General features: G+C 44.8%; 1 protein-coding gene across 1 annotated transcript in view; it reads right to left on the reverse strand.

Moving 5' to 3' along the window:
- The window catches only part of AHRR (aryl-hydrocarbon receptor repressor), a 462,245-nt gene that overhangs the window by 182,592 nt on the left and 252,717 nt on the right, over positions 1–26,936 (reverse strand). The window contains exon 4 of the mRNA XM_040432935.1: positions 26,552–26,664. Coding sequence (XP_040288869.1) covers positions 26,552–26,664 — 113 coding nt within the window. The remainder of the gene's footprint in view (positions 1–26,551; positions 26,665–26,936) is intronic.

Below are 26,936 nucleotides of genomic sequence, written 5' to 3' on the forward strand. Positions count from 1 at the left end.
GTAGGCAGGGCCAGGGATGAGGGTGGAGCGCAGTGGTCACTATCCTCCCCCTGTGTGTGTGTGTGTGTACGTGACCGTTACATGTGTATGGATTCCACTGCACTGGAATAGATCATCGAATTAGTATGTGCTGTGGCAAGATTTAGCCAAGATCAGGGGGCACAGGCAGGAGCAGCGATCCGTACAGTGCTCTCTGCGCCCCCATTCCACAGTACAGTGGAATCCATACACACATGGGTTACACGCTGACATGTCAGAGGTATACAAATATAGTGATTTTAAAGTGCTTAGGAGAGCCTCAGTTCAGCTGCCTATTTCTTTAGTAAAAAATCAAAAGCCATTAATAAAGTATATATATTATTATATTTTAGGACATTTTTAAATAAATTAGTTTAAAAGTTTGGTTACTATTTAACACCAATGACTCTACATGATATTAAAAAGAAACTGAAGTAATAGGTACAATTGAATCCTATCTAAATAAGTAAGGTCTAATGCACTCCCCTACAACACTAAAAATTACTAAGGGGGAGATTCATCAAACCTAGTGCAATGGAAAACTGGCTTAGTTGTACATAGCAACCAATCAGATTGATCCTTTCATTTTCCAGAGGACCTGTGAAATATGAAAGTTGGACTGATTGGTTGCTATGGGCAACTAAGCCAGTTTTCCATTGCACTAGTTTTGATAAATCACCGCTGTACTGTACAGACTAATTTTCCTGTCCAGAATTATTTTACAATTTTTATGCTGCCTGTTTTCACTACATCATTTAAGTATTCAATACAATATTAAAGGGGTTCAATTATTGGCTTCAATGTGTGAAATGTGTGAGCCATGCAGGGCCAGGTATTATTATCCTCACCGATCATAAGAACTAAGGGACCGCAGGTATTTTTTATCTTCCTCCAAAACACAAAGGTGCTAATGCTAATTTATCCCCTTAGTGACCACCCATATGCGTTTATACAGTGGTCATGTAATGACCCAGAGTGCCATTGCCACTCCGCTCCCTGCTACTGTCTTCTATGGGCTAACACAGTGTCATCTTATGCGTTTATTTCAGTCCACTACAATGTGCATTGCTATTTCTATGCAACTGTTAATGTTCATGTTATGTCCCTGGTTCACCAGAAAGTGGCAGCAAGCATGGCAGAGCTACATTTGCAGAGAATGGAACCTTCTTTCCATTCTCTTCTCTCCCTCTAAGGAGGAGTTTAGTTAGAGGTCAGTGGAAAGTACCCCCTGCTTGGCGAAGGAAGCAGGTCCACGTCCCTGCTGGATGTGTTCTGCCTAAGCCAGCTAGAGCACCTTCAGCTCTCCTGGACACAGAGGCCAAAGCCCGAAGCCTCTGAAGCCAGGAGGTATAGATTCCCTGGTATTAATCTAGAGACAGACTACAGAGAGATGTTGCAGCATAAATAAAGAAGCAAAGTTATACAGTAAGCTTGTTATCACAGCAGAGCCAGAGAGCAACAGATGTAGCAGGTTGGAGTTTGTTTGCCAGCCAGAGTTATTGCTAATGCCTGCTGGGAACCAAGACAAAGCCTGAAACTGTTGGCGAAACAAGTAAAGCTGTTATTGAATTTCATCACAAGGTCTGGAATCAATTTATTTCTTGAAATCCCTCGATTATTCCCCCTATTTGCTATGCTTCGGATGACAATGCCTGGGTTCACGTGTATCCAGGTAGGGGCACCGTTACACGTGCACCAACATTAAGGGACATTTAGGCCACCCTGCGTTATGCGTCACAGTCACTAAGGGGCTTTTTCACGGCCCGGTCTAAGTACACCCAAATCCTTTTCTACAAGTGACTCTCCCAGTGTTACTCCCCCTAGGACTTATGATGCATGTAGATTATTACTACCAGATGCATACATACATTTATCCACATTGAACCTCATTTGTCAAGTGGATGCCCAAACATTCACATTATCTGTATTATACACCACTGGCTCTAAATATATACTTGGCAACATGGCCTAAATGGCTGCCTTGATTTTTGGATAAGAAAAGGCCATACTAGGGCTTTAGCCAAAGGGGAGGCCCCACATGATTACATTTTAGTGAGGAGACGGGGAAACAGGGGTCAATTTTGACTGGTGTGGGGTGTGTCATTGGGGGGAGGAGTTAGGGCTTTATTAGGGAGGGCAGTTTGAAGTATGGGCGCCATTTTAGGTTTACCTTAAACAAGCTTAGAGGTCCCCTGATGGAGTCCGTGGAAGAGATGCACAGGAGGCCCGTGGTTCGGAGTGGTTGCAAAAGTGGGACGGCAGGCAGCCCAGATCGGTGTCCTCCTGGCGTGGGAGGAATCTCTATGAGCGGTGGAGCCCAGAGAAGGGCGGGGGGTTAGCCCCCTGTCCTTTCTAGCTAGCAGCATGGGATCAGGAGCGGAAACTGCAGGCTCTCCCCCCTCTGGGATGGCTAGGAGGCCCGCTCGGTGAGGGAGAGGAGTCAGAAGCAGGATTACTGAGGCTGTGCACTTAGGGGCAAGCAGTGTGCACAGGCCTCTTAATAGGGACAGTCAACAAGTGGACACCCCGGCACACCCGGATGAGGAGGAAGAGCTTGGCACGATGCAAAGTGCACCCAGTATGGACAAAGCTTGGGTGCAGTCCTCCAGCGGCGAGTCAGCAGGAGGAAGGAAAGAAGATATGCCTTGACGGGACGGACGTCAGGAGCCAGGACGATCGGCTGCGGGGTTCACAGCACCCGTGCAGGCAGGTGAGACAATGTGGGGATCCCTGCATTCATTAGTTAGCAGCCCGGGGGGTGTCGGGCTGGGGGAAGTCATGAGGAGCTAGTTGGGGGCCTGGGGCAGCTGTTGAGCAGCCTTACGGGTTGCATGAATGGTTTTGGGGGGGCCATCTCCGTTACCGGCTTGGGGGGTAGGTGTGGGGCAGTGGGGAGTCTGCCGTCTCGGGCTGGGGGGGAAGATGATATGCCTAGGGTGGACGGTGGGGCAAAAGGGAAAGTATATGTATGCTTTGATGGTCCATTAGGGGCACATTTGAAGCAGTATTTGGGGGAGCGTATATGGAAGGGGGAGTATGTTGATATACCAACATTACTTCCGCTAGAGCGTTTTAATTTGGACAGGGCAAAGAAGGATGAAGGTAAAAAGGAAGAGAAAGAAAAACGCCGGCATAGATTGATCCCGCGCACTTTTTGAAATTGGTTATAGGCATTTTCCATTTTGGCGAGTGTTATTGGAGAAAAGACACCTGAGTTTTGCTTGGCACTTTTCTGCTATTTAGATGCGATAGGGGAGGGTTACAGGGTTTATGGGGTTTGGGTTGGCTCTGTTACGGTGAGCAGTTTAGGCAGAGAAAAGCAGTTCGCCCTAACATAAGGTGGGACCATAAGGACATTGGCTTATGGTTAAGAGTGACTGCGCCAGGGAGGCAGGGGCAGTCCATTCGGGGAGATTCTGGAGGGTCAGGTCAGGCTAGTCTCACAGCGGCGTCCGCAAAAGGGTTGCACTTCCTTTTAAATGAGGGAAGCTTCAAGTTTGGTGCAAAATGCTAATTTAAACACGAATGCTCATATTGCGGATGGACTAATGGAGCCAATCGATGCTTCAAAGGCAATTGGCAAAGGGGGGTCCGACTCTGCTGTAAAAGGGCCTGACTCCAGTATGGGTGGAAAAGATGGAGCAGTATTTAACCGCTTGCCGCCACGCTAACGCCGAAAGGCGTCATTGCGGCGGCTCCCCCAGGCTACGCTAACGCCAATAGGCGTCATCTCGCGTGAGCCGAGATTTCCTGTGAACGCGCGCACACAGGCGCGCGCGCTCACAGGAACGGAAGGTAAGAGAGTTGATCTCCAGCCTGCCAGCGGCGATCGTTCGCTAGCAGGCTGGAGATGTGATTTTTTTAACCCCTAACAGGTATATTAGACGCTGTTTTGATAACAGCGTCTAATATACCTGCTACCTGGTCCTCTGGTGGTCCCCTTTGTTTGGATCGACCACCAGAGGACACAGGTAGCTCAGTAAAGTCCCACCAAGCACCACTACACTACACTACACCCCCCCCCGTCACTTATTAACCCCTTATTAGCCCCTGATCACCCCTGATCACCCCATATAGACTCCCTGATCACCCCCCTGTCATTGATTACCCCCCATGTCATTGATTACCCCCCTGTAAAGCTCCATTCAGATGTCCGCATGATTTTTACGGATCCACTGATAGATGGATCGGATCCGCAAAATCCATCCGGACGTCTGAATGAAGCCTTACAGGGGCGTGATCAATGACTGTGGTGATCACCCCATATAGACTCCCTGATTACCCCCCTGTCATTGATTACCCCCCTGTCATTGATTACCCCCCTGTAAAGCTCCATTCAGACGTCCGCATGATTTTTACGGATCCACTGATAGATGGATCGGATCCGCAAAACGCATCCAGACGTCTGAATAAAGCCTTACAGGGGCAATTATCAATGACTGTGGTGATCACCCCATATAGACTCCCTGATCACCCCCCTGTAAAGCTCCATTCATATGTCCGCATGATTTTTACGGATGCACTGATAGATGGATCGGATCCGCAAAACGCATCCGGACGTCTGAATGAAGCCTTACAGGGGCATAATCAATGACTGTGGTGATCACCCCATATAGACTCCCTGATCACCCCCCTGTAAAGCTCCATTCAGATGTCCGCATGATTTTTACGGATGCACTGATAGATGGATCGGATCCGCAAAACGCATCCGGACGTCTGAATGAAGCCTTACAGGGGCATGATCAATGACTGTGGTGATCACCCCATATAGACTCCCTGATCACCCCCCTGTAAAGCTCCATTCAGATGTCCGCATGATTTTTACGGATGCACTGATAGATGGATCGGATCCGCAAAACGCATCCGGACGTCTGAATGAAGCCTTACAGGGGCATGATCAATGACTGTGGTGATCACCCCCCTGTCATTGATTACCCCCCTGTAAAGCTCCATTCAGATGTCCGCATGATTTTTACGGATGCACTGATAGATGGATCGGATCCGCAAAACGCATCCGGACGTCTGAATAAAGCCTTACAGGGGCGTGATCAATGACTGTGGTGATCACCCCATATAGACTCCCTGATCACCCCCCTGTCATTGATTACCCCCCTGTCATTGATTACCCCCCTGTAAAGCTCCATTCAGACGTCCGCATGATTTTTACGGATCCACTGATAGATGGATCGGATTCGCAAAACGCATCCGGACGTCTGAATGAAGCCTTACAGGGGCGTGATCAATGACTGTGGTGATCACCCCATATAGACTCCCTGATCACCCCCCTGTCATTGATTACCCCCCTGTAAAGCTCCATTCAGACGTCCGCATGATTTTTACGGATCCACTGATAGATGGATCGGATCCGCAAAACGCATCCGGACGTCTGAATGAAGCCTTACAGGGGCGTGATCAATGACTGTGGTGATCACCCCAAATAGACTCCATGATCACCCCCCTGTCATTGATTACCCCCCTGTAAAGCTCCATTCAGACGTCCGCATGATTTTTACGGATCCACTGATAGATGGATCGGATCCGCAAAACGCATCCGGACGTCTGAATGAAGCCTTACAGGGGCGTGATCAATGACTGTGGTGATCACCCCATATAGACTCCCTGATCACCCCCCTGTCATTGATCAACCCCCTGTCATTGATCAACCCCCCTGTCATTGATCACCCCCCTGTCATTGATCACTCCCCCTGTCATTGATCACTCCCCCTGTCATTGATCACCCCTCTGTAAGGCTCCATTCAGACATTTTTTTGGCCCAAGTTAGCGGAATTATTATTTTTTTTTTCTTACAAAGTCTCATATTCCACTAACTTGTGTCAAAAAATTAAATCTCACATGAACTCACCATACCCCTCACGGAAACCAAATGCGTAAATTTTTTTAGACATTTATATTCCAGACTTCTTCTCACGCTTTAGGGCCCCTAGAATGCCAGGGCAGTATAAATACCCCACATGTGACCCCATTTCGGAAAGAAGACACCCCTAGGTATTCCGTGAGGGGCATATTGAGTCCATGAAAGATTGAAATTTTTGTCCCAAGTTAGCGGAACGGGAGACTTTGTGAGAAAAAAATTAAAAATATCAATTTCCGCTAACTTGTGCCAAAAAAAAAAAAATGAACTCGCCATGCCCCTCATTGAATACCTTGGAGTGTCTTCTTTCCAAAATGGGGTCACATGTGGGGTATTTATACTGCCCTGGCATTCTAGGGGCCCCAAAGCGTGAGAAGAAGTCTGGTATCCAAATGTCTAAAAATGCCCTCCTAAAAGGAATTTGGGCACCTTTGCGCATCTAGGCTGCAAAAAAGTGTCACACATCTGGTATCGCCGTACTCAGGAGAAGTTGGGGAATGTGTTTTGGGGTGTCATTTTACATATACCCATGCTGGGTGAGAGAAATATCTTGGTCAAATGCCAACTTTGTATAAAAAAAATGGGAAAAGTTGTCTTTTGCCAAGATATTTCTCTCACCCAGCAAGGGTATATGTAAAATGACAGCGCAAAACACATTTCCCAACTTCTCCTGAATACGGCGATACCACATGTGTGACACTTTTTTGCAGCCTAGGTGGGCAAAGGGGCCCATATTCCAAAGAGCACCTTTAGGATTTCACAGGTCATTTACCTACTTACCACACATTAGGGCCCCTGGAAAATGCCAGGGCAGTATAACTACCCCACAAGTGACCCCATTTTGGAAAGAAGACACCCCAAGGTATTCCGTGAGGGGCATGGCGAGTTCCTAGAATTTTTTATTTTTTGTCACAAGTTAGTGGAAAATGCTGATTTTTTTTTTTTTTTTTTTATACAAAGTCTCATATTCCACTAACTTGTGACAAAAAATAAAAACTTCCATGAACTCACTATGCCCATCAGCGAATACCTTGGGGTCTCTTCTTTCCAAAATGGGGTCACTTGTGGGGTAGTTATACTGCCCTGGCATTCTAGGGGCCCAAATGTGTGGTAAGGAGTTTGAAATCAAATTCTGTAAAAAATGACCTGTGAAATCCGAAAGGTGCTCTTTGGAATATGGGCCCCTTTGCCCACCTAGGCTGCAAAAAAGTGTCACACATCTGGTATTGCCGTACTCAGGAGAAGGTGGGGAATGTGTTTTGGGGTGTCATTTTACATATACCCATGCTGGGTGAGAGAAATATCTTGGCAAAAGACAACTTTTCCCATTTTTTTATACAAAGTTGGCATTTGACCAAGATATTTATCTCACCCAGCATGGGTATATGTAAAAAGACACCCCAAAACACATTCCTCAACTTCTCCTGAATACAGAGATACCAGATGTGTGACACTTTTTTGCAGCCTAGGTGGGCAAAGGGGCCCATATTCCAAAGAGCACCTTTCGGATTTCACAGGTCATTTTTTACAGAATTTGATTTCAAACTCCTTACCACACATTTGGGCCCCTAGAATGCCAGGGCAGTATAACTACCCCACAAGTGACCCCATTTTGGAAAGAAGAGACCCCAAGGTATTTCGTGATGGGCATAGTGAGTTCATAGAAGTTTTTATTTTTTGTCACAAGTTAGTGGAATATGAGACTTTGTAAGAAAAAAAAAAAAAAAAATCATCATTTTCCGCTAACTTGTGACAAAAAATAAAAAGTTCTATGAACTCACTATGCCCATCAGCGAATACCTTAGGGTGTGTACTTTCCGAAATGGGGTCATTTGTGGGGTGTTTGTACTGTCTGGCCATTGTAGAACCTCAGGAAACATGACAGGTGCTCAGAAAGTCAGAGCTGCTTCAAAAAGCGGAAATTCACATTTTTGTACCATAGTTTGTAAACGCTATAACTTTTACCCAAACCATTTTTTTTTTACCCAAACATTTTTTTTTTATCAAAGACATGTAGAACTATAAATTTAGAGCAAAATTTCTATATGGATCTCGTTTTTTTTGCAAAATTTTACAACTGAAAAAAAATCGTTAAATTTCGATTAATAACAAAAAAAGTAAAAATGTCAGCAGCAATGAAATACCACCAAATGAAAGCTCTATTAGTGAGAAGAAAAGGAGGTAAAATTCATTTGGGTGGTAAGTTGCATGACCGAGCAATAAACGGTGAAAGTAGTGTAGTGCCGATTTGTAAAAAAGGGCCTGGTCTTTAGGGGGGTATAAACCTGTGGTCCTTAAGTGGTTAAGTAGATACCCCAATAGAGAAGCGACGGAGTTGTTAAAAAGGGGTTTCTCATGGGGTTTTAGTATACCGTCGAATCCTGTACCGGTGGTTAGAATGCAAAAAAATTTGTGTTCAGCTCTAGAGCATCTGGAAGTAGTGTCTGAAAAATTGGCTAGGGAAGTTTTGTTCGGTAGGATGAATGGTCCGTTTGCAGAGCCATAGTTAGTTAATTTGCGGGTTTTACCATTGGGTTTAGTGCATAAGAAAGAGCCGAACAAGTTTCGGCTGATTCACCATTTATCCTTTCCAAAAGGGGCGTCGATCAATGATGGTATTGATCCCGAACTTTGTTCGGTGGCTTACACATCATTTGATGCGGCTGTGGCATGGGTGCAAAAATTGGGCCAGGGAACTTTATTGGCTAAGACGGACATTAAGGTGGCTTTTCGCCTCCTTTCGGTTAACCCTGATAGTTTACATTTGTTTGGTTGTTTTTGGGATGGGGGGTATTTTGTAGACAGGTGGTTGCCAATTGGTTGCTCTTTGTCTTGCGCTTATTTTGAAGCATTTAGTTCTTTCCTGGAATGGGTAGTGGCAGACGTGGTGGGTTGTTCGTCCATCATCCATTACTTGGATGCATTTCTTTGCTTAGGTCCGGCGGATTTGCGGGTTTGTTCTTTGTTGTTAAGCAAGTTGCAGTCTATTTTTGTGTTTTTTGGGGTGCTGTTGGCAGAAGAAAAGACAGTTGGTCCTTCAACGGATTTGAGTTTTTTGGGCATAGTTATAAATACGGAAAGAATGGAGTGTTGGCTCTCTGACAAAAAGTTGGCTGACTTACGGGCGGAAGTTGAAAAGGCAAGGAGGTCGCCCAAAATTCGTCTGTGAGACCTGCAATCTTTATTAGGAAAATTGAATGTTGCGTGCCGAATTATGCCAATGGGACGAATATTTTGTAGACGATTGGCAGCGGCTACTGCAGGAGTATCGGCTCCACATCATTTTATTAGGTTGGGTCGGGAATTGAAGAGAGATCTGGAGGTTTGGGCAGGGTTTCTAGAGAATTTTAATGTCAGAGCGTTGGTCATGGGGGATGTGGTGGACAGTTTTGACTTAAAATTATTTTTGGATGCAGCTGGGGGGGTGGGGTTTGGTTTTTATTGTCAAGGGGAATGGTGCGCGGGTTGTTGGCCGAAAGCTTGGGTTTTATGGGGTTGGGTGCGGAATTTGGCCCTCCTACAACTGTTTGCGATTGTCCTCACGGGGGTTTTATGGAGCGATAAGTTCAGGAACAGGAAGATCCGTTTTCATTGTGATAATCTGGGGGTGGTGCAAGCGATTAATGGATTGACCACCTCGTCACCTCCAGTGATTTGGTTGTTGCAGCATCTGGTGTCACTTTGTTTATCACTTAACGAGTGGGTGGTGGCAGTTCATGTGCCTGGGGCTTCTAATTGCATTGCGAATGCCCTTTCTCGTTCGCAGTGGGAGCGTTTTCGTTATTTGGCCCCAGAAGCAGATGCCGAAGGATTGGAGTGTCTGAATTCCTTATGGGAGCTCTTGGAGATACAGTAGAGGGTCTTCTACAGGCATCATTGAGTGCAGGTACATAGGCGGCATATGATAAAGCCTGGAGTCTTTGGGAGTGGTGGTGTGAGATTATGGGGGTGAGGGTAGATGAGGGGGAAGTCCCGTTTTTGTTATTCTTGGGGCATATGAAAGAAGAGGGTTGGTCAGTCGCACAGTTGAATAGATGTGTGTCGGGTTTGACTTTCGGCTTCAAGTTAAGGGGGCTTCCGGACGTTACAAAGACTTTCTTAGTAAAACAAATTTTGTGTAGTTCATTGGGGGAGGTACGCTTATTTAAAGGAGTTATCTCTTCTTAGACAATGGGGCATATCGCTCTGGGACCCGCACCTACAAGGAGAACGGAGCCAGAGAGAGTTGTGGCTGGAGGACCCCAGGTTTCCCGGGGTCCGTCCACCACCAGGTGCAGCTCCCCGCCTTTCCTGTTGAAGTGAATGGGAGCGCACCAAACATGCGCGGCCACCGCTCCCATTCATTTCTATGGGGCCGACGGACATAGCCAAGCCAGCGCTCGGCTATATTCGGCGGCTTCATAGAAATGAATGGAGGGCGGCTACGCATGCGCAGTGTGCCCTCCTCAACTTTCTCTGCTCCGTTCACCTTGTAGGTGCGGGTCCCAGAGGTGGGACCCGCACCTATCAGACAATGGGGGCATATCCTAGTGATATGCCCCCATTGTCTAAGATGGGATAACCCCTTTAAGTTGACTTTTTCACTGGCTTTTTTGGGGGCTTTTCATTTGGGGGAATTGGTGTGCAGAAGTGTTCGGTGTATGGAGGGTCTTTATGGGGAGAATGTGGATCTGTACCAGGACATGGTTGTGGTTAGGATTCGGGTGTCTAAGACAGATAGGGAGGGAAGGGGGCGGAGTGTTAGCTTGTTTTCGGTTCCGGGGTGTTCTTTGTGTGTTTGCAGGATTACAGGTCGAGTTTTGGTAGCGGCCCTCTTCTTAGACATGAAGATGGGTCCTTTTGGTCTCGGTTTTAGTTTTTGGCGGTTTTCAAGAAGTGCTTGATAGGCTTGAAGGTTGGTCCGACAGATTTTACACGTCATTCAGGATTAGTGCTGTGACTGAGGCAGCAAGGTTGGGGATGAGTGATGATGTGATTAAAAGGATAGGTAGTTGGGAGTGTATTAGGTTCAGATCTTATGTGAGGTTGGGTGGTTTGGGGTAAAATATTGCTTGAGCAGTAACGTGTTTAATTTGTTTCTGTTCTAGGGTGTTCCTTGGCTTTAGTGTGGATCCTCGGGCACTCATTAGTTTTTTTGGGGTGCGATTAGGGCGGACGTTCGTCCGAACGAGCGTCACCTGGGGTTTGAGAGGGACGTCATGGTCATACGGTGGCTTGGGTCTCGAGGTATGTTGTGGGGAGGGGTGTTGAGGGAGGTTCATCATTTTACACGTTTGGATAGATCCCCTGACATTTTTTTTTTCAATTCTTTATTTATAATAAAGTCACATCAGAACAATGTGTCTGTGCAGTTTTCTCACTAAGGCTTCGTTCACATCAGCGTTCAGCCTTTCCGTTCTCCTACTCCGTTATAGGGGCAAGAAAAACGGAGTAGGAGAACGGAAAGGCTGAACACTGATGTCCGTTAGGTTTACGCTCAGAAGATGATTTTGGAGCGGAGACAAAAGTAGTGCATGCAGGATTTTTATCTCCGCTTCAAAAAATCTTCCTCTAAGCATAAACCTAACGGACCCCATTATAGTCTATGGGGTCTGTAGGCTCAGTTTGGCTCAGTTATGTGCCAAATCCGTCCTTTCTGTTTTTCCTGCCTCTATAACGGAGTAGGAGAACGGAAAGGCTGAACGCTGATGTAAATGAAGCCTAACATAAGATGATAAAGAAAAAGGAAAGCGTGCCAGACGCAGCTGGGCTAGACATAACCAATTACAACAGAGTTTGGCAAAGTGATACATAACATGTGATACGAGAAAATAACATATACAATAAGAGGTGCAAACAGGAGAAAGGTTTGGGGAAGGGGAAGGGGGGGGATTTACAAATTTATGTAGAAGGTTCATCTTGAAATTTCCGCCAAGGAGACCACACTTTATGGTAATGCTCGCTTTTTCTGCTTATTATACCAGATAATTCCTCAAATCTACAGATTTTATTCACTTTCACCAGCCACTCCACATATGTCGGAGGAGATTGACTGAGCCAGTGCAGAGGGATCAGGGACTTGGCAGCCGCCAGTAAATGGGAGATTATGTTTAGAGCGTCTATAACTCGGGTTAGCTCTAGCCAGCAAAACTTGGTCTATCTTCAGGGTAAATGTGGCATCACAAACGGACTGATTCGCTTTCTCAATTTTGTTCCAGTACGTAGTGATAAGAGGGCAGGAGAACCATATATGGGAGAGAGAGCCTACATGGTCCCTACATCTCCAACATTTTCTGTCAGACAAAGGTTATGTGCATATAGGAACTCTGGCGTTCTATACCAGCGAGTTAATAGTTTATAATGGTTTTCTTGTAATCGAACATATGGGGAAGAGCCATGGGACGAGGTGAGGTGAGATAAACAGAGAGGGGGAGAGTGGGCAGCCCTGCCTCATCCTGTTCCTTATGTTGAAGGGAGGAGAGAGGGTGCCATTTACCTTGATCCTAGCAGATAGTTGTGAATATAGGGTCAAAATGGCTGAAATCAATTCTGGGTTCTGGGGGGAAATGGAATTTGTGGAGGGTGGCCTCCATAAAGGCCTAGCTAACTCAATCAAATGCTTCTTCAGCATCGATCCCTAATAGAGCAAGCGGCTTTTTGTATTTATGGGCTATATGTACAACATGAAGTAACTTGCACGAATTATCTCTTCCTTCTCTATGTTTGACAAACCCCACTTGCTCCTTTCCAATAACACGTGGAAGCAACAAGTTAATACGTGTAGCTAATAGTTTGGCCCAAATCTTCAGGTCTAGATTAAGGAGAGAGATAGGGCGATAGTTGCTACATAATTGTGGATCCTTTCCAGTTTTATGTATAAGTGTGATGTGCGCCTCTTGAGCTTGTGTGAAAAGGGTCCCCACAGATAGTAAATAGTTACATAAAGCAACTAGATGCGGTAATAAGAGGTCTTCAAATTTTTTGTAATAAAGAAGGGGGAGTCCGTCAGGGCCCGGCTCTTTCCAGGGGGAAAGCTGCAGAGTACTGTTCGTACTTCCTCCTCAGTCACTGAGTTTTGAGCAGCCGTCCCCTAGACAGTACGCCTGCTACTGCCCACTGTAGCAAGGGACCGAGCACACCAGAGCCAGCTCCAAGGAGTTCCCTGGCGTGGCAGTTCTTTAGACAATGTGCTGACGACAAGACACGAGTGGTTTGCACGTTATGCAATCAGAGCCTGAAGCGAGGCATAAACGTTCTCAACCTGAGCACAACATGCATGACCAGGCATTTAAGTGCAAAGCACGAGCTGCAGTGGAGTAGACACCTCAAAAACCAAGAAAGGTCTCTGGCTCCTCCTGCCTCATCTTCTTCTGCAGTCTCGGCTTCTTCATCCACCACTGTAGTGACAGTGCCACCTGCCACCCCGCAAACAGAGGATCTGCCAGCAACACCACCACCTGGGTCACCAAGCATCTCCACAATGTCCCACGGAAGCGTTTAGCTGTCCATCTCCCAAACACTGGAGAGAAAGAGGCAGTACCCCCTACCCACCCACAATCACTAGCCCTGAATGCCCGCATTTCAAAATTACTGGCCTTTGAAATGCTGTCATTCCGTCTGGTGGGGACAGAGAGTTTTAAAGGCCTATGGCGGTGGCTGTCCCATAGTACGTCGTGCCCAGCCGTCTCTACTTTTCCATGCACGCCATCCCTTCCCTGCACAACCAAGTGGGGGACAAAACCAGGTGTGCACTGCGCAATGCCATCTGTGGCAAGGTGCACCTCACTACGGATACGTGGACCAGTAAGATCAGGGACGTTATATCTCCATAACAGCACACTGGGTAAATGCAGTGGCGGCTGGGCCTGAGGCGGATAGCAGTTTGGCGCATGTCCTTCCACCACTGAGGATTGCAGGGTGCTTCAGTTTGCCTCCTGTTGCTTCCTCCTCCTACTCTGCTTCCTCATCCTCTACTGGCTCCTCATCCGGTCAGCGTGAGACCTTCACCACCAACTTCAGCACAGCCAGGGGTAAACGACAGCAGGCAGTTTTAAAACTTATCTGTTTGGGGGACAAACCCCACACCGCGCAGGAGCTGTGGACGGGCCTTGAACAACAGACCGATGAGTGGTTTGACGCGCATCCCTTGCCTGGCGCATGTGCTGAATTTGGTGGTGCAGAGATTCCTTAAAAATTATATCATATGCGACGTGCCCACAAGGTGGAACTCCACCTTGCACATGCTGGCCAGACTGTGCGAGCAGCAGCAGGCGATAGTGGAGTTTCAGCTGCAGCACGCACGGGTGAGTCGCTCTGCGGACCAGCACCACTTTACCACCAATGACTGGGCCTCCATGCGAGACCTGTGTTCCTTGTTGAGCTGTTTCGAGTACTCCAACATGGCCAGTGCCGATAACGCCGTTCTCAGTGTTACTATCCCACTTCTATGCCTCCTTGAAAAAACGCTGCTGGCGATGATGGAAGAGGATTATGGCACAGGAGGAGGAGGAGGAAGACGGATCATTTCGTAGGGTTTCCGGCCAGTAATTAACAAGTGGCTCCGAGGGTGGGTTCCTGCACCCACAAACGCCAGGTACGCAATTGTCCAGCCAGGGCACAGTTCTGGAGGATGAGGAGGTGGAGGATGAGGAGGAGGAGATGGAGGAGGAGGAACCTTGTTCACGGCAGGGTGGCACCCAGACCAGCTCATGGCCATCACTGGTGCGTGGCTGGGGGGATACAGAGGACACAGACAATACACCTCCCACAGAGGACAGCTTTTCGTTGCCTCTGGGCAGCCTGGCACACATGAGCGATTGCATGCTGTATGCTGCAGTGTGCTGCAGCCAATGTGGACAAGCTCACGTTCATTAAAATGAACCAGGCATGGATCCCACAGGACTTGTCCCTACCTTGTGCAGAATAGACATGTATACCGGCCTTAACCAGCCATTGTTATACTACAGCGCAATTGCTCATTCTTGTATTTTGGATATTTCCCACTCTTTTGGGGTGTACCCTAATAAAAAAATAAAATTAAAATTAAAACCAAAAACCAGTGTTGGCTAACTCGTCCTCCTCCACCACCGCTTCCACCTCCACTTCTATGTCCACCGCCTCCTCAAACTCCTACTCCATATGGAACTCCACCTCATAAATCAATTTATTTGTACGTATTTTATTTTATTTTATGTCATTTCTCTACTTTGTCTGTTACATTTTCGAGTGAGATTCGCCAATTTTTGGGTGTGATGTACCACTGCTATACCTAGTAGACAGGTAAAAAATAACACAAATTGGTCAGTTACATTTTCGGGTGAAATTCACCAATTTTTGGCTGTGATATACCACTGCTATACCTAGTAGACAGGTAAAAATATTCACTAATTTGTCTGTTTACATTTTCGGGTGAAATTCACCAATTTTTGGGTATGATGTACCCCTGCTATGCCTAGTAGACAGGTAAAAAATAAACACAAATTTTTCAGTTACATTTTCAGGTGAAATTCACCAATTTTTGGGTGTGATGTACCACTGCTATACCTAGTACACAGGTTAAAAAAATGCACAAATTTGTCTGTTACATTTTCGGGCGAAATTCACCAATTTTTGGGTGTAATATACCCCTCCTCTACCAAGTAGACACGTTAATAAATTTCTGTAATTTTTCTGTTACATTATAGGGTTGACATTTTACAATTTTGGACGTGAATAAACCCCTGCTCTGCCTAGGTGACAGGGAATAAAATTTCAGAAATTCTTCTTTAATTGATGTGCGCCACCTCCTTTCATTCAATGCTTAAACTTTAACAAGTTGTCCCACATTTGCGCTTCAATAATTTGTCCCACATTTGCGCTTCAATAATTTTTCCCACATTTGCGCTTTAATAATTTGCCCCACATTTTCACTTCAGTAATTTGTCCCACATTTGCGCCTCAATTACTTTTCCCATATTTCTGCTCGATCCCAAATTTTTTTAATATATTTATCTCCCTTGGATGTGGTCTCTCTTTCTCATGCTCCCTCTCCGGCGTGGAACCCTGATTCGCCGATAACCGTGATCAACATGGTAGGCTCAGAAAAGAATATTGAAAGTTGATAGAGAAGATATCCAAATGGATGGTGGATGTCACTGGGGCACCTCTGCATAGGTGACAGGAACATAAATTTAAAAAAATCGTCTGTTACATTGTCAGGTGACATTTTTCAAATTTTGCTGGATAGAAACCCCTGCTCTGCATAGTTGACAGGGAATAAAATTAAGAAATTCTTCATTAATTGATGCACGCTACCTCCTTTCATTCAATGCTTAAACTTTAACAAGTTGTCCCACATTTGCGTTTTAATACTTTGTCCCATATTTCCAGTCTATCATATTTAATTTGAAACAATTAACCTCCCTTGGATGTGGTCTCTCTTTCTCACGCCCCCTCTCCGGGGTGGAACCCTGATTTGCTGATAACCGTGATCACCATGGTAGGCGCAGAAAAGAACATCGAAAGTTGATAGAGCAGATATCCAATTGGATCGTGAACATCACGGGCACGTACGACATGGTGGGACAGTATGTGAGCACACGCCTACATGAACTGACTGACAGGGGTCAGCCCCTGCAACTTCTGGGTCTCCAAATTTGGCACATGGCCTGAGCTTGCCCTTTATGCCTTGGAGGTGCTGGCCTGACCTGCAGCCATTGTATTGTCTGAACGTGTGTTTAGCACGACTGGAGGAGGTTGTCACAGGTTATATTTCCCAATGTTTTGGGGTGTACCCTAATTTAAAAAAATATAAATAAATTTAAAACCAAAAAACTGGGTAAGGTACCTCCTCCTCCACCACCGCTTCCACCTACCCCGCCATATCCACCACCTCCTCAACCTCCTACTCCATATAGACCTCGTCCTCCTAGATCACGATTATAATTTTTTATTTTTACGTATTTTATGTTATTTCAAGTAATTTCCTTATCCACTTTTGTTTGCAGAGCACTTGCCATGCTCGTAATCACATTTTGCTGCCATTTGCAGCCCTCTTGCCCTTTCCGTGACATTTTTACAGCCATTTTAGTGCTCAAAAGTTCGGGTCCCCATTGACTTCAATGGAGTTCGGGGTCAAGTTCGGCCGAACCCATCGAACCCAAACATCCAGGTGTCCGCTCAACTCTATTGCTGACAAACCTTTGCACGTTTAGTTTCCGAATCTAGTAGCGATTTGTTCAATCTCCATAACCATTCCCCTCGGGGGAGTTGTGAGAATAAGCATTGCACCAAACAAGGGGCATGGTCCGAGACCGTGATGGGCCCAATTTGGGCCAAGGAGAAAAGAGAGAGTCTAAGCATTGAAACGTTTTATGGAGAGCAGAGTGAAAGGTGTCGTCTCTTGTGCCAGTCTCCAAACGTCTGCTAGATGCATGTCCTGTAGTTTTGCCCTCAGTTTGCTTGAAAGCTTGTCGGGGGTCTAATACCTGGATGTGGACGATTCCAGAAAAGGGTCCAGGGTAACATTAAGGTCTGTTCCCAATATTACAATCCCTTCCACAAACAACTGTAGCGTATCCAAGGCTTTCAGCAGCCAAGGGATTTGACCCGTGTTTGGCACGTAAAAATTAGCTAGCGTATACATCTGCGTACCTATCTCGCCCTTGACCAAAAGGAGCCTCCCTTCCGTGTCTGTAAACAATTGCTTAAATATCAAAGGTACTGTCCTGTGGATTGCTATTGAGACACCCCTGGATGCTGTTGAGGAGTTACAACTGTGGAAATATTGTGAGAAGGGCGAGCTGGGCAGCTCTACGGAGCAAGAGAAATATGTGGCTTCTCTTGTTAGGTGAATTTGAGAACTTTAACATAAAATGTAGTGATGGTGTAATCCATTTGTGAAGGAAGGTGGGGAACACGAGGTGAATGGGATTGCAGGACCTATGGGTAACAGAATAGGGAGGGAGGAGAAAGGGGGGTGAGGGTGAGGGGGAACTCTTATATTCTCAACTGTAGATGGAAAAACAGTATAAGAGATATGAATTTGAGGCTAAACAACACTAGTGTGTATAAGAGGGGGAGTACGGTGGAAGTATCAGCAAAGACAGTAACTGTCCTGACTAGCAGTTTGTCTGCAGTTACAGTACGAAATGGTCATGGTACATAAAACATGAGAAATCCTATAATGACTAATTTCGTTTCATAGGCATGGCTTGATCAGAAGCCCGGGCAAACGAGTGTTCGCCAGCTAGTTGGTGAATATAACAGGGCAAATCTCCCTGGGCCAGTGGAGCCACACACCCCCACAACATGCGCAGTTGTGCAAAGTGCAACCGAATGCAGGGGCCAGATCAGCTTCATGCATTAATTCTGGACAACATAAAGACGGTAGCCGCCATCTAGTATGGGGCACACCAGAGCAGTATATAACATTAAATATGGTGAGAAACAAAAAACAAGAAAAACATTTGTGAGGTGTCTCACGAAAGGCCCTGAAAACATATGCTAACAATCTGCAATAATAGGGCAGGCATTTATGACCTGAAGAACTCAAGGCACGACTCGGTCAGCAGCATCCAAAATCTGTGCAGTCGCCCCTGTATAGAACTGGAACCGAGCTACTCACAGCCCCCATGGGGGCATGGAAAACAAGGTCACATCAGGACCGCAAACGACGGAGATACCGCTCAAGTCGGGTCAGGTGAGTCTTGTGGGGCCTTTGGACCCTGTCTTGGACGCTTATGTCTGGTAGCTGATTGCCAGGGGTCTTGCGTCAGAGGAGGCGGCATAGAGATGTCGGTATCCGCTGGCAGCCATGAGGGGATCTCTAGCGGTTCCATGTCCAGTAGCAACCAGGCTTTAGTAAGATCTCCCGGCGTATGGATACGTATGCGCTTGCCATTATGTGAAATTGAAAGGCCGAATGGATAAAGCCAAGAGTAGGTGATGTTCTTCCGGCGTAGTTGTTTAAGTAAAGGCCTGAGTATCCTCCTTTTCACCAATATAGACGGGGCTACGTCCTGGTAGAACGCCAGCTCAGACCCCTCATACAGCACAGGCGCTCTCTCTCTTGCAGCATTTAAGATCTTCACAGTGTCCACAAAACACAGCAGGCCACAAATCACATCCCTAGGAGGGTCAGAGGCCGAGGGTCTGGGTCTGTGACCTATGTATTCTTTCAATTATGACTTCTTTTGCCACATTAACCCTCCAAAGACTTCCAAAGCCACTTTCTGGAGAGATTCAGATGACCACGAGTCAGGTAGTCCTTTAATGCGTGCATTACGCCTTCTGTTTCTGTTTTCTTGGTCCTCTATCAAGGTCAATGCTTTGTTAATGTGGGTGAGGTGTTCAACTGACCTAGCCTCCAGGGCTGAGGAGTGCGATATAATGGCCGTGCAAGAGGTCTCCAGGGCTTCCACTGTAGCACCTATATATTTAATATCCGCTTTGATTTCAGTGAGTTCGGTAAGTACTTGTCACGGATGTAATAGGGGAGAACACCAAAAGACAACAAGAAGGAAGGGGAAATACACTAGGCCTCACCGCTAGGGAAGGAAAAGGGTCACCATCTATAAAACCCTGCTCCTGGTCCTAACTCCTATCCGTATGGGCACCTCTCGATGGTAGAGATGCCCATACACAGGAACCTAGAAAACCCTGGTGACCCTCAAATGCCTTAAAGGTAATGACAGGGCAGAGACAACCCATTCCTTCCCTGGTGAAGAAACCAGCGCTCTCGCTGAGGCCTAGTAAACAACCAGGGGGGGATACAAAATACAACAAGCGGAACACTCAACTTCTGAGGATAATGGATGAACAGGACTTCAACACGAACCACACTACAGCTCTTCCAAAACCAAATGAAGCTATTCAGAGCAAGGAGTGATGGCTAAAGTCAGACTAAATAGGGATGGGTAAAGGTCACATGATCCACACCTGAACAGGAGGTGTGGACATACCAGCAGCATACAAAGCCTGAGTTATTGTAGTTTTAAAAAAAGCTTTGGACGTTGCTGCGAGGTCTGACTCACCCCTGTCATGTGTATCGCTGCTGCGGAGGTCAGAGTCTTCTTCACTGTCTTGCTCGGCTGAGTCTCTGGGCGCCATCTTAGGTGACTTCTGCAGGGAGCCCTCAGGCTTCTGAATTTATGGATGTCCGACGAGTTTTTCGTCTGCTGAGAGAGGCCCGTGACATCTGGGCGTCGATCTCTGCCGTATTTTACCATGTCCAGGCTAAAATGAAAGCTGCAGATAGAGACTGCGGTGGAGGAGTAGGGATATCAAGTGTCTTCCTCCATTAGCGGTCAGGCTCAGCTCCCCCCACCGATCCCTTGACATTTTAGTTCTGCATGTCGGGGGGAATGATTTGGGGATCAAGCTGGTTAGGGAATTAATTAGGGACATTAAGTTTGACCTTTTGAGATTATGGTCGTTGTTTCTAGCCATAATTAGGGTGTGGTCGGACATTATTCCTCGTCGTATGTGGCGGGAGGTGCAGTCAGTGGAACGCATTAATAAGGCTCGCATTAAAGTCAACACGATAGACAAGTTCGTAGCCAGGAACGGGGCAGTGGCGGTCAGGCATTTGGAATTAGAGTCGGGTGTTGGAGAATTTTGGAGGTCGTATGGGGTCCACCTTAATGCGGTGGGCATCAACCTGTGGTCTCTGGGTCTGCAAGGAGGGATTGAAAGGGCATTAGGTTTGTGGAGGAACGCGCAAGCTCGAGGGTGTAAAGGGGGGTCAAGTTGCATGTTGTTGGCGGGGGAGGTCTTCCAAGCTGGTGTTATGGGTTGGTACTTGAGAATGGGAGGGCCTCAATGGTGGGGCTAGACTCTCATGGTTGGGCACTTGGTTGGTTCAGAGTGGCGTCCATCAGTTGGTGTCTCCGAGCTGGTGTTCTACGATTGGAGGCAAGGTAGATTTGCCAGGTTGTTTAGGGGTTAATAAGAAATTTTGGGGCTTCTAGGACCTCCCTCGTCGGTTAAGTTATTGTTATTTATGTTATGTATTTAAATAAAACGGCTGCTGTGGCCGATTCAATCTGACTCCGGTTCTCAGAATTTTTATTATTGGGGAAAAGGGGGAAGCGGGGGGAATAAAGGGGGAGAGATTGGTTCAAGAGGACCCGAAGAATAACAAATAATTTAATCATGCAATGGAAGTGCAATATTCAAAGTTGTAAATGGATCTTGCTATGCTACATTTAAAACGTGTTGGTTCTTAAAATTTATTACTGCAGTGATAAAAACATCTTTATGTAGAAAATCACAGAAATCCTCTCATGCAGTGTTTAATTCTTGCATGCTTACAGTGGTAGTCATTTATTTGAACGATATATCTGTTCGGAAATCGAATCATTTTGAAAGTCTTTTTATAATATCATAAATAATTTCACTGAAAGTAAAGCACATACAGGTATGAGTATGTCAAATAACTGATTCAGACTGAAACTTACATGATATAAAGATCACTGTACACCTTACTGGAAAAATTATAGTGATATGAAAATTCACTCATATGTAATGTTTAGTGCATGTGTCATATGTTAAATATATGCAAATTTATGGGAGGATGTTCTTCATGTGATATACATTCTCCATTTTACATTGCATACTCTGTTATTAAAGTTTCATATGACATACTGTATGTACATATCATATGTCAATACTTGGTCTAATGTCCTGTATTAGGTGAATCTTCACCTTTCCACTATCACTGTTCAAAAAATTCACCAGAAATAAGTATAAATATATGTTAGCAGTAATTATAATTGCACTATAATTTTCTATCCTCATCCAAAAGTGGATTTATAGCTGTATTGGAATTGTTCACGTTTATTGATTTAGTGACAGTTTGTAACAGAAGCTGTCTACATTGGGCATTGCATTATTTCAGAAATGGCTTCTGAGATATGTTGAGGCTTAAATCTCCAGTGGCTTTAATGATAAAAGCTTCCAAAAGTATTTTGGGCAGGAAACCATCTATACAGCCTTCCTCTAAATCATAGGTCATCAGAAAAAACAGAGAAGCCAAAATTCCATAGAAATATTCAGCCACTCCACCAAATCTGGCAGCTCATAAATCTTTTTATGAGACACTCTCCAGTTATCTGGTATGATAGTAATCAATTCCATACTTTCCTTTTGCAGAGCTGAGATTATTTGTGGAGTCTCAAGTGGTGAGAGGCATTGTACACCCCCCTTGGCACACCTTAGTTCTCAGGATGTGGTATATATAAAACACAAAACCTTCCTACCTTCTTTTTTTCCTTCTTTCATTTTTTTGCATGCTTTACAACTTATTTATCCCAGATGGGCAAAAAGTTGTACATTTGGTCTCAATGATAAGAATCACCTGTGTATCCTAAGGTTCATGTTGTGCATACCATAATAAAGTTTCAATGTCTATTTGCAATAGATAATAGTTTTTTTTTTAGAGTTAGTCACTAGAGATGAGCGAATTTTTCAAAAGTTAGAATCGGCTGATTTGCCGAACTTTACAAAATAATTTGCTTCGTGACGAATTATTTTGAAGCGCATTTTTTTTTATAGGTAGTGGGTGCAATAGCGCTGTCCCCCTGTCATTGTACCCCTCAGATGCCACGTTCATACATGATCGTGGCATCTGAGTGTAAAAACAGTGTGAAATTAACATAAAAAAAATAAAATCAAACACTACCGCGTCCATTTGCTCTCGCGATGGGCCGGCCGCCACCATCTTGCTTGAAGATCTGGCGCGAGATTACGTCATCACGCCGGCCGACGTCATACGTCAGCACTCACAGGATTTCGGCCGAGATCTTCAATCAAGATGGCGGCTGGCAGCCCATCGCGAGCAAATGTAGGAGGTAAGAATGAATTGTTTTGCTTTTTATACTATTTCAGGTTAAATCGATTCGCTTACACGAAGCACGAGGAAATTCGGCTTCAAGGCGAATCAAATTTATCCTGAAATTCGAAACGAATTCCATTTCGTGGGATTCGGTTCGCTCATCTCTGTTAGTCACCATAAGTCGCATCATATGACAATCATATACATACAATGCACCTTTCACTTTTTTCACATTTTGTTATGTTGAAGCCTTGTGCTAAAATAAAATAAAAACATAGAAGATGAAGACAGTAGGTTTTGCAAATTTATTAAAAAGGAAAAACTAAAATTTAACATAGACATTAAGGAATGGGCCTCCCATTTATCTTGATCATCTTTAAGATGTTTTTACACCTTGATGGTAGTCTATTTGTGGTAAATTCAGTTGATTGGATATGATTTAGAAAGTTACACCTCTGTCTATATAACATTTCAAAGTTGGCAATGCATGTCAGAGCAAAAACCAAGCCATGAGGAGGAAATGACTGCCTGTATCACTAAGGCCTCTTTCACACGGGCGAGATTTCCGCACGAGTGCAATGCATGAGGTAAACGCATTGCACCCGCACTGAATCCGGACTCATTCATTTCTATGGGGCTGTGCACATGAGCGGTGATTTTCACGCATCACTTGTGCATTGCGTGAAAATCGCAGCATGTCCTATTTTGTGCGTTTTTCACGCAACACAGGCCCCATAGAAGTGAATGGGGCTGCGTGAAAATCGCAAGCATCCGCAAGCAAGTGCGGATGCGGTGCGATTTTCACGCATGGTTGCTAGGAGATGATCGGGATGGGGACCCGATCATTATTATTTTCCCTTATAACATGGTTATAAGGGAAAATAATAGCATTCTTAATACAGAAGCTTAGTAAAATAGGGATAAAAAAATAATAATAATTTAACTCACCTTAATCCACTTGTTTGCGCAGCCCGGCTTCTCTTCTTTCTTCTTCTTTGCTGTGCAGGAGGAAAAGGACCTGTGGTGACGTCACTGGGCTCATCACATGGTCTGTTACATGATCCATTGCCATGGTGATGGATCATGTGATGGACCATGTGATGAGTGCAGTGATGTCATAAAAGGTCCTTTACCCAGGTCCTGAAGAAAGAAGAGAAGCCGGGCTGCGCGAACAAGTGGATTAAGGAGAGTAAAAAAATTTTTACTTTTTTTTTAACCCCTCCAGCCCTATTTTACTAAGCATTCTGTTTTAAGAATGCTATTATTTCCACTTATAACCATGTTATAAGGGAAAATAATACAATCTACACAACACCTAACCCAAACCCGAACTTCTACTGTTGGTTTTGTTTTCTTGTGGTTGTCTGTCTAGGCTGTTAGAGAGACGCCGGCCCCCTCCAGGTCCTGAGGGAGCAGGCTGCCTCTTTCCCCCTTTCACCATCTTAGGGATTTTAGGGAATCTTCAGCCTAGGCACGGGGACACGTTTATTCCCACCTTCAGGGTCTGAACGTGGGCATAGAAGTCTAGGGAGAGCTGGTAGGGATTGTCAAGAGGTGACCTTTATCCCCAGCTTCTTGCCTAGACACTTGTTTGTTGATATTCTGTGTATCTTGTATCCTGTCCGCCGTGACAGAACCTCTCTTCCTCACGTGAAAACCTGCCAGGTGTTTGCCAAAAAGCACCTAAAGGACTCTCAGACTGTGAGAAACTAGATTCTCTAGTCCAGGGATGCTCAACCTGCGGCCCTATAGCTGTTGTAAAACTACAACTCCCAACATGCCCTGCTGTAGGTTGATAGCTGTAGGCTGTCCAGGCATGCTGGGAGTTGTAATTTTGCAACAGATGGAGGGCCGCAGGTTGAGAATCCATGCTCTAGTCTAATTAAATAAAGAGTGAATTTTTAGGCCTCGATTCTCAGCATCATGTCAAGCACTTCTCTTCATCTGCAAAATACCATCCCTACAGTGAAGCATGGTGGTGACAGCATCATGCTGTAGCAGTGTTTTTCAGCATCTGGGACAGGTGAATAGAGTAAAGTACAGAAATATTCATAATGAAAACCTGATTCAGAGTGCTCTGGACATTGGACTGGGACGAATGTCCACCTTCCAAAAAGACATTGACTCTAAGCACACAGCCAAGACCATACAGTAGTGGCTTAGGGACAACTCTGTGACTGTCCTTGAGTGGCCCAGACAAAGCCCTAAATTAAACCCAATCCAATTTCTCCAGAGAGACCTAAAAATGGCTGTCCACCCATGGTCCCCCTCCAACTTGGCAGAGCTTGAGAGAATCTGCAGATTAGAATGGGAGAAAATCCCAAAATCCAGGTGCGCGAACCTTGTAGCATCATACTAAAAAAAAACTAGAGGCTGTAATCGCTGTCAAAGGAGCTTCAACTAAGTCCTGGAAAGGGTCTGAATACTTAAGTCAATGCAATATTTTAGTTTTTCCTTTTCATTAAATTAGAAAAGATTTCTAACATTCTGTTTTCACTTTTTTAATTAAGGGTTATTGAGTGCAGAATGATGAGGAAAACGTGATTATTTTGTTTGTTAGCACAAGGCTGCAAAAAGAGTCTGAAGACTTTTTGAATGCCTTGTAAAAAGATGTACTTATGAACAATGCAGGAAGCCCTCTGTATGATATAATAAAATACTGTAGGTAGTATTCATAAGCAGCAGTGTCTTATTTTATTAAAAAGTCACCATCCAAAATATGTATAATATACATACATATAACTTTGCTTTCATGTTAGTTTGTAAAAAATAATTATCATGGAAGTTTTTGAGATCCACAAAACTCTGCATCATGTATACTGATTGCTCTCAGGTTGTCGCAGCCCCACCGCTGCTATCAGAAAGAAATAGCTTGGCATTCAGAAATGCTTTCTAACTATTGCACAAAGTTCAAATGTACAAGTTCCCGTGCCCATAAAAAATTTACATACAGAAAAACGTGAATTACCCAGTGTTGGACTGGGGTGCCTAGAGCCCACCAGTAAAATTTATTTTGGGAGCCCACTGTACGGATACATTCAAATATTACCTGCTCACACAGCAGCAAGATGCTAATAGATGATTTAATATGGGGGTCCCTGCAGCAACTTTAAGGAGGTAGGTCCTGGGGAAAAGCGGATACTGGCTAACTTTCCTCTATACCTAGAAGTCATCTCAGCTCTGATCATGTCTATAATAATAAACTGAGGAGTTTCTTTAATACTCTATCAGGTTTTTCTATGAACATAGGCTTGTTGAGGAGCTGTTACATTTACATAGAAAATAAAAAATATTAAAAACTAGAGATGGTTCGTTGATCCAGGGAGTTATTCTGATTGCCTGATTGGCTTCTACCTCACAGTTCTTTTTTTTTTTTGCCTTCCTCTGGATCAACTTGCAGGATAACATGCTGAACTAGTTGGACAGATGTCTTTTTTTTTTAAGCCTTATAAACTGTTATGTTACTATGTTACTATATCATCAAAAAATCTTAAAAATATGAAAAAACATAAAAACTTGATTTAAACAATGTTTAAATTTCTGATGACGCTTTCCCTTAAAATTTAAAAAAGTACAAAGTAACAAAATAGAAGCTCTGCAATTATTTCATGCAGATTTTCTGAAAAATAAGTTATTTTCAGATGTTTGCTAATCGCTTTCTCTATTCACTGAGGAACAACAACAACAAGCATGGTGTTGGAAAACATTGCATGTCTTATCTTCCTAAACAGCAACAGACGTACACTTTCAGTGGCACGAGCAATTTGCCAAGCCAACTGTAATAGTAGAGAGATCTACAGAACACAAAGGGAAGGCTTTGAATTATTAATAGACTGCCGTTAAGGAAATGATAGCATTTTATCACCCACCTCTAGTAGCAGCTCTCCTTCTGGCATGGCAATCCCTCCGGATGGGTTGTCTCCTATTATTGCGTGACCGACCGGCTGGCATGGTTGCTTCTTGGAGTGCTGTTCCTCAATTGCTGTTAAACAAGGTGAGTAAAAAAAAATATAAGTAACAGAACTGATCAGTGTGAGAGACTCAGTGAAGTGTTATAGTCAGAGGTCATAGAAAGAGCAGCATGCAATTTTCATATCTGACAGCATGAAGCGCTGTGCTTTTTATGATTTGGCAAATTCTCAAACCTTTAACAGAATTAGCATGCTGTGCATTCAAATCTCCCAGAGTTCTTTAAATGTCATTCACTGACATTTGTTACACAGTAAAATAATAAAACTTAATTCATTAAGTTTT

This window comes from Bufo bufo, chromosome 5 (assembly GCF_905171765.1).
Source record: "Bufo bufo chromosome 5, aBufBuf1.1, whole genome shotgun sequence".
Lineage (NCBI taxonomy): Eukaryota > Metazoa > Chordata > Amphibia > Anura > Bufonidae > Bufo > Bufo bufo.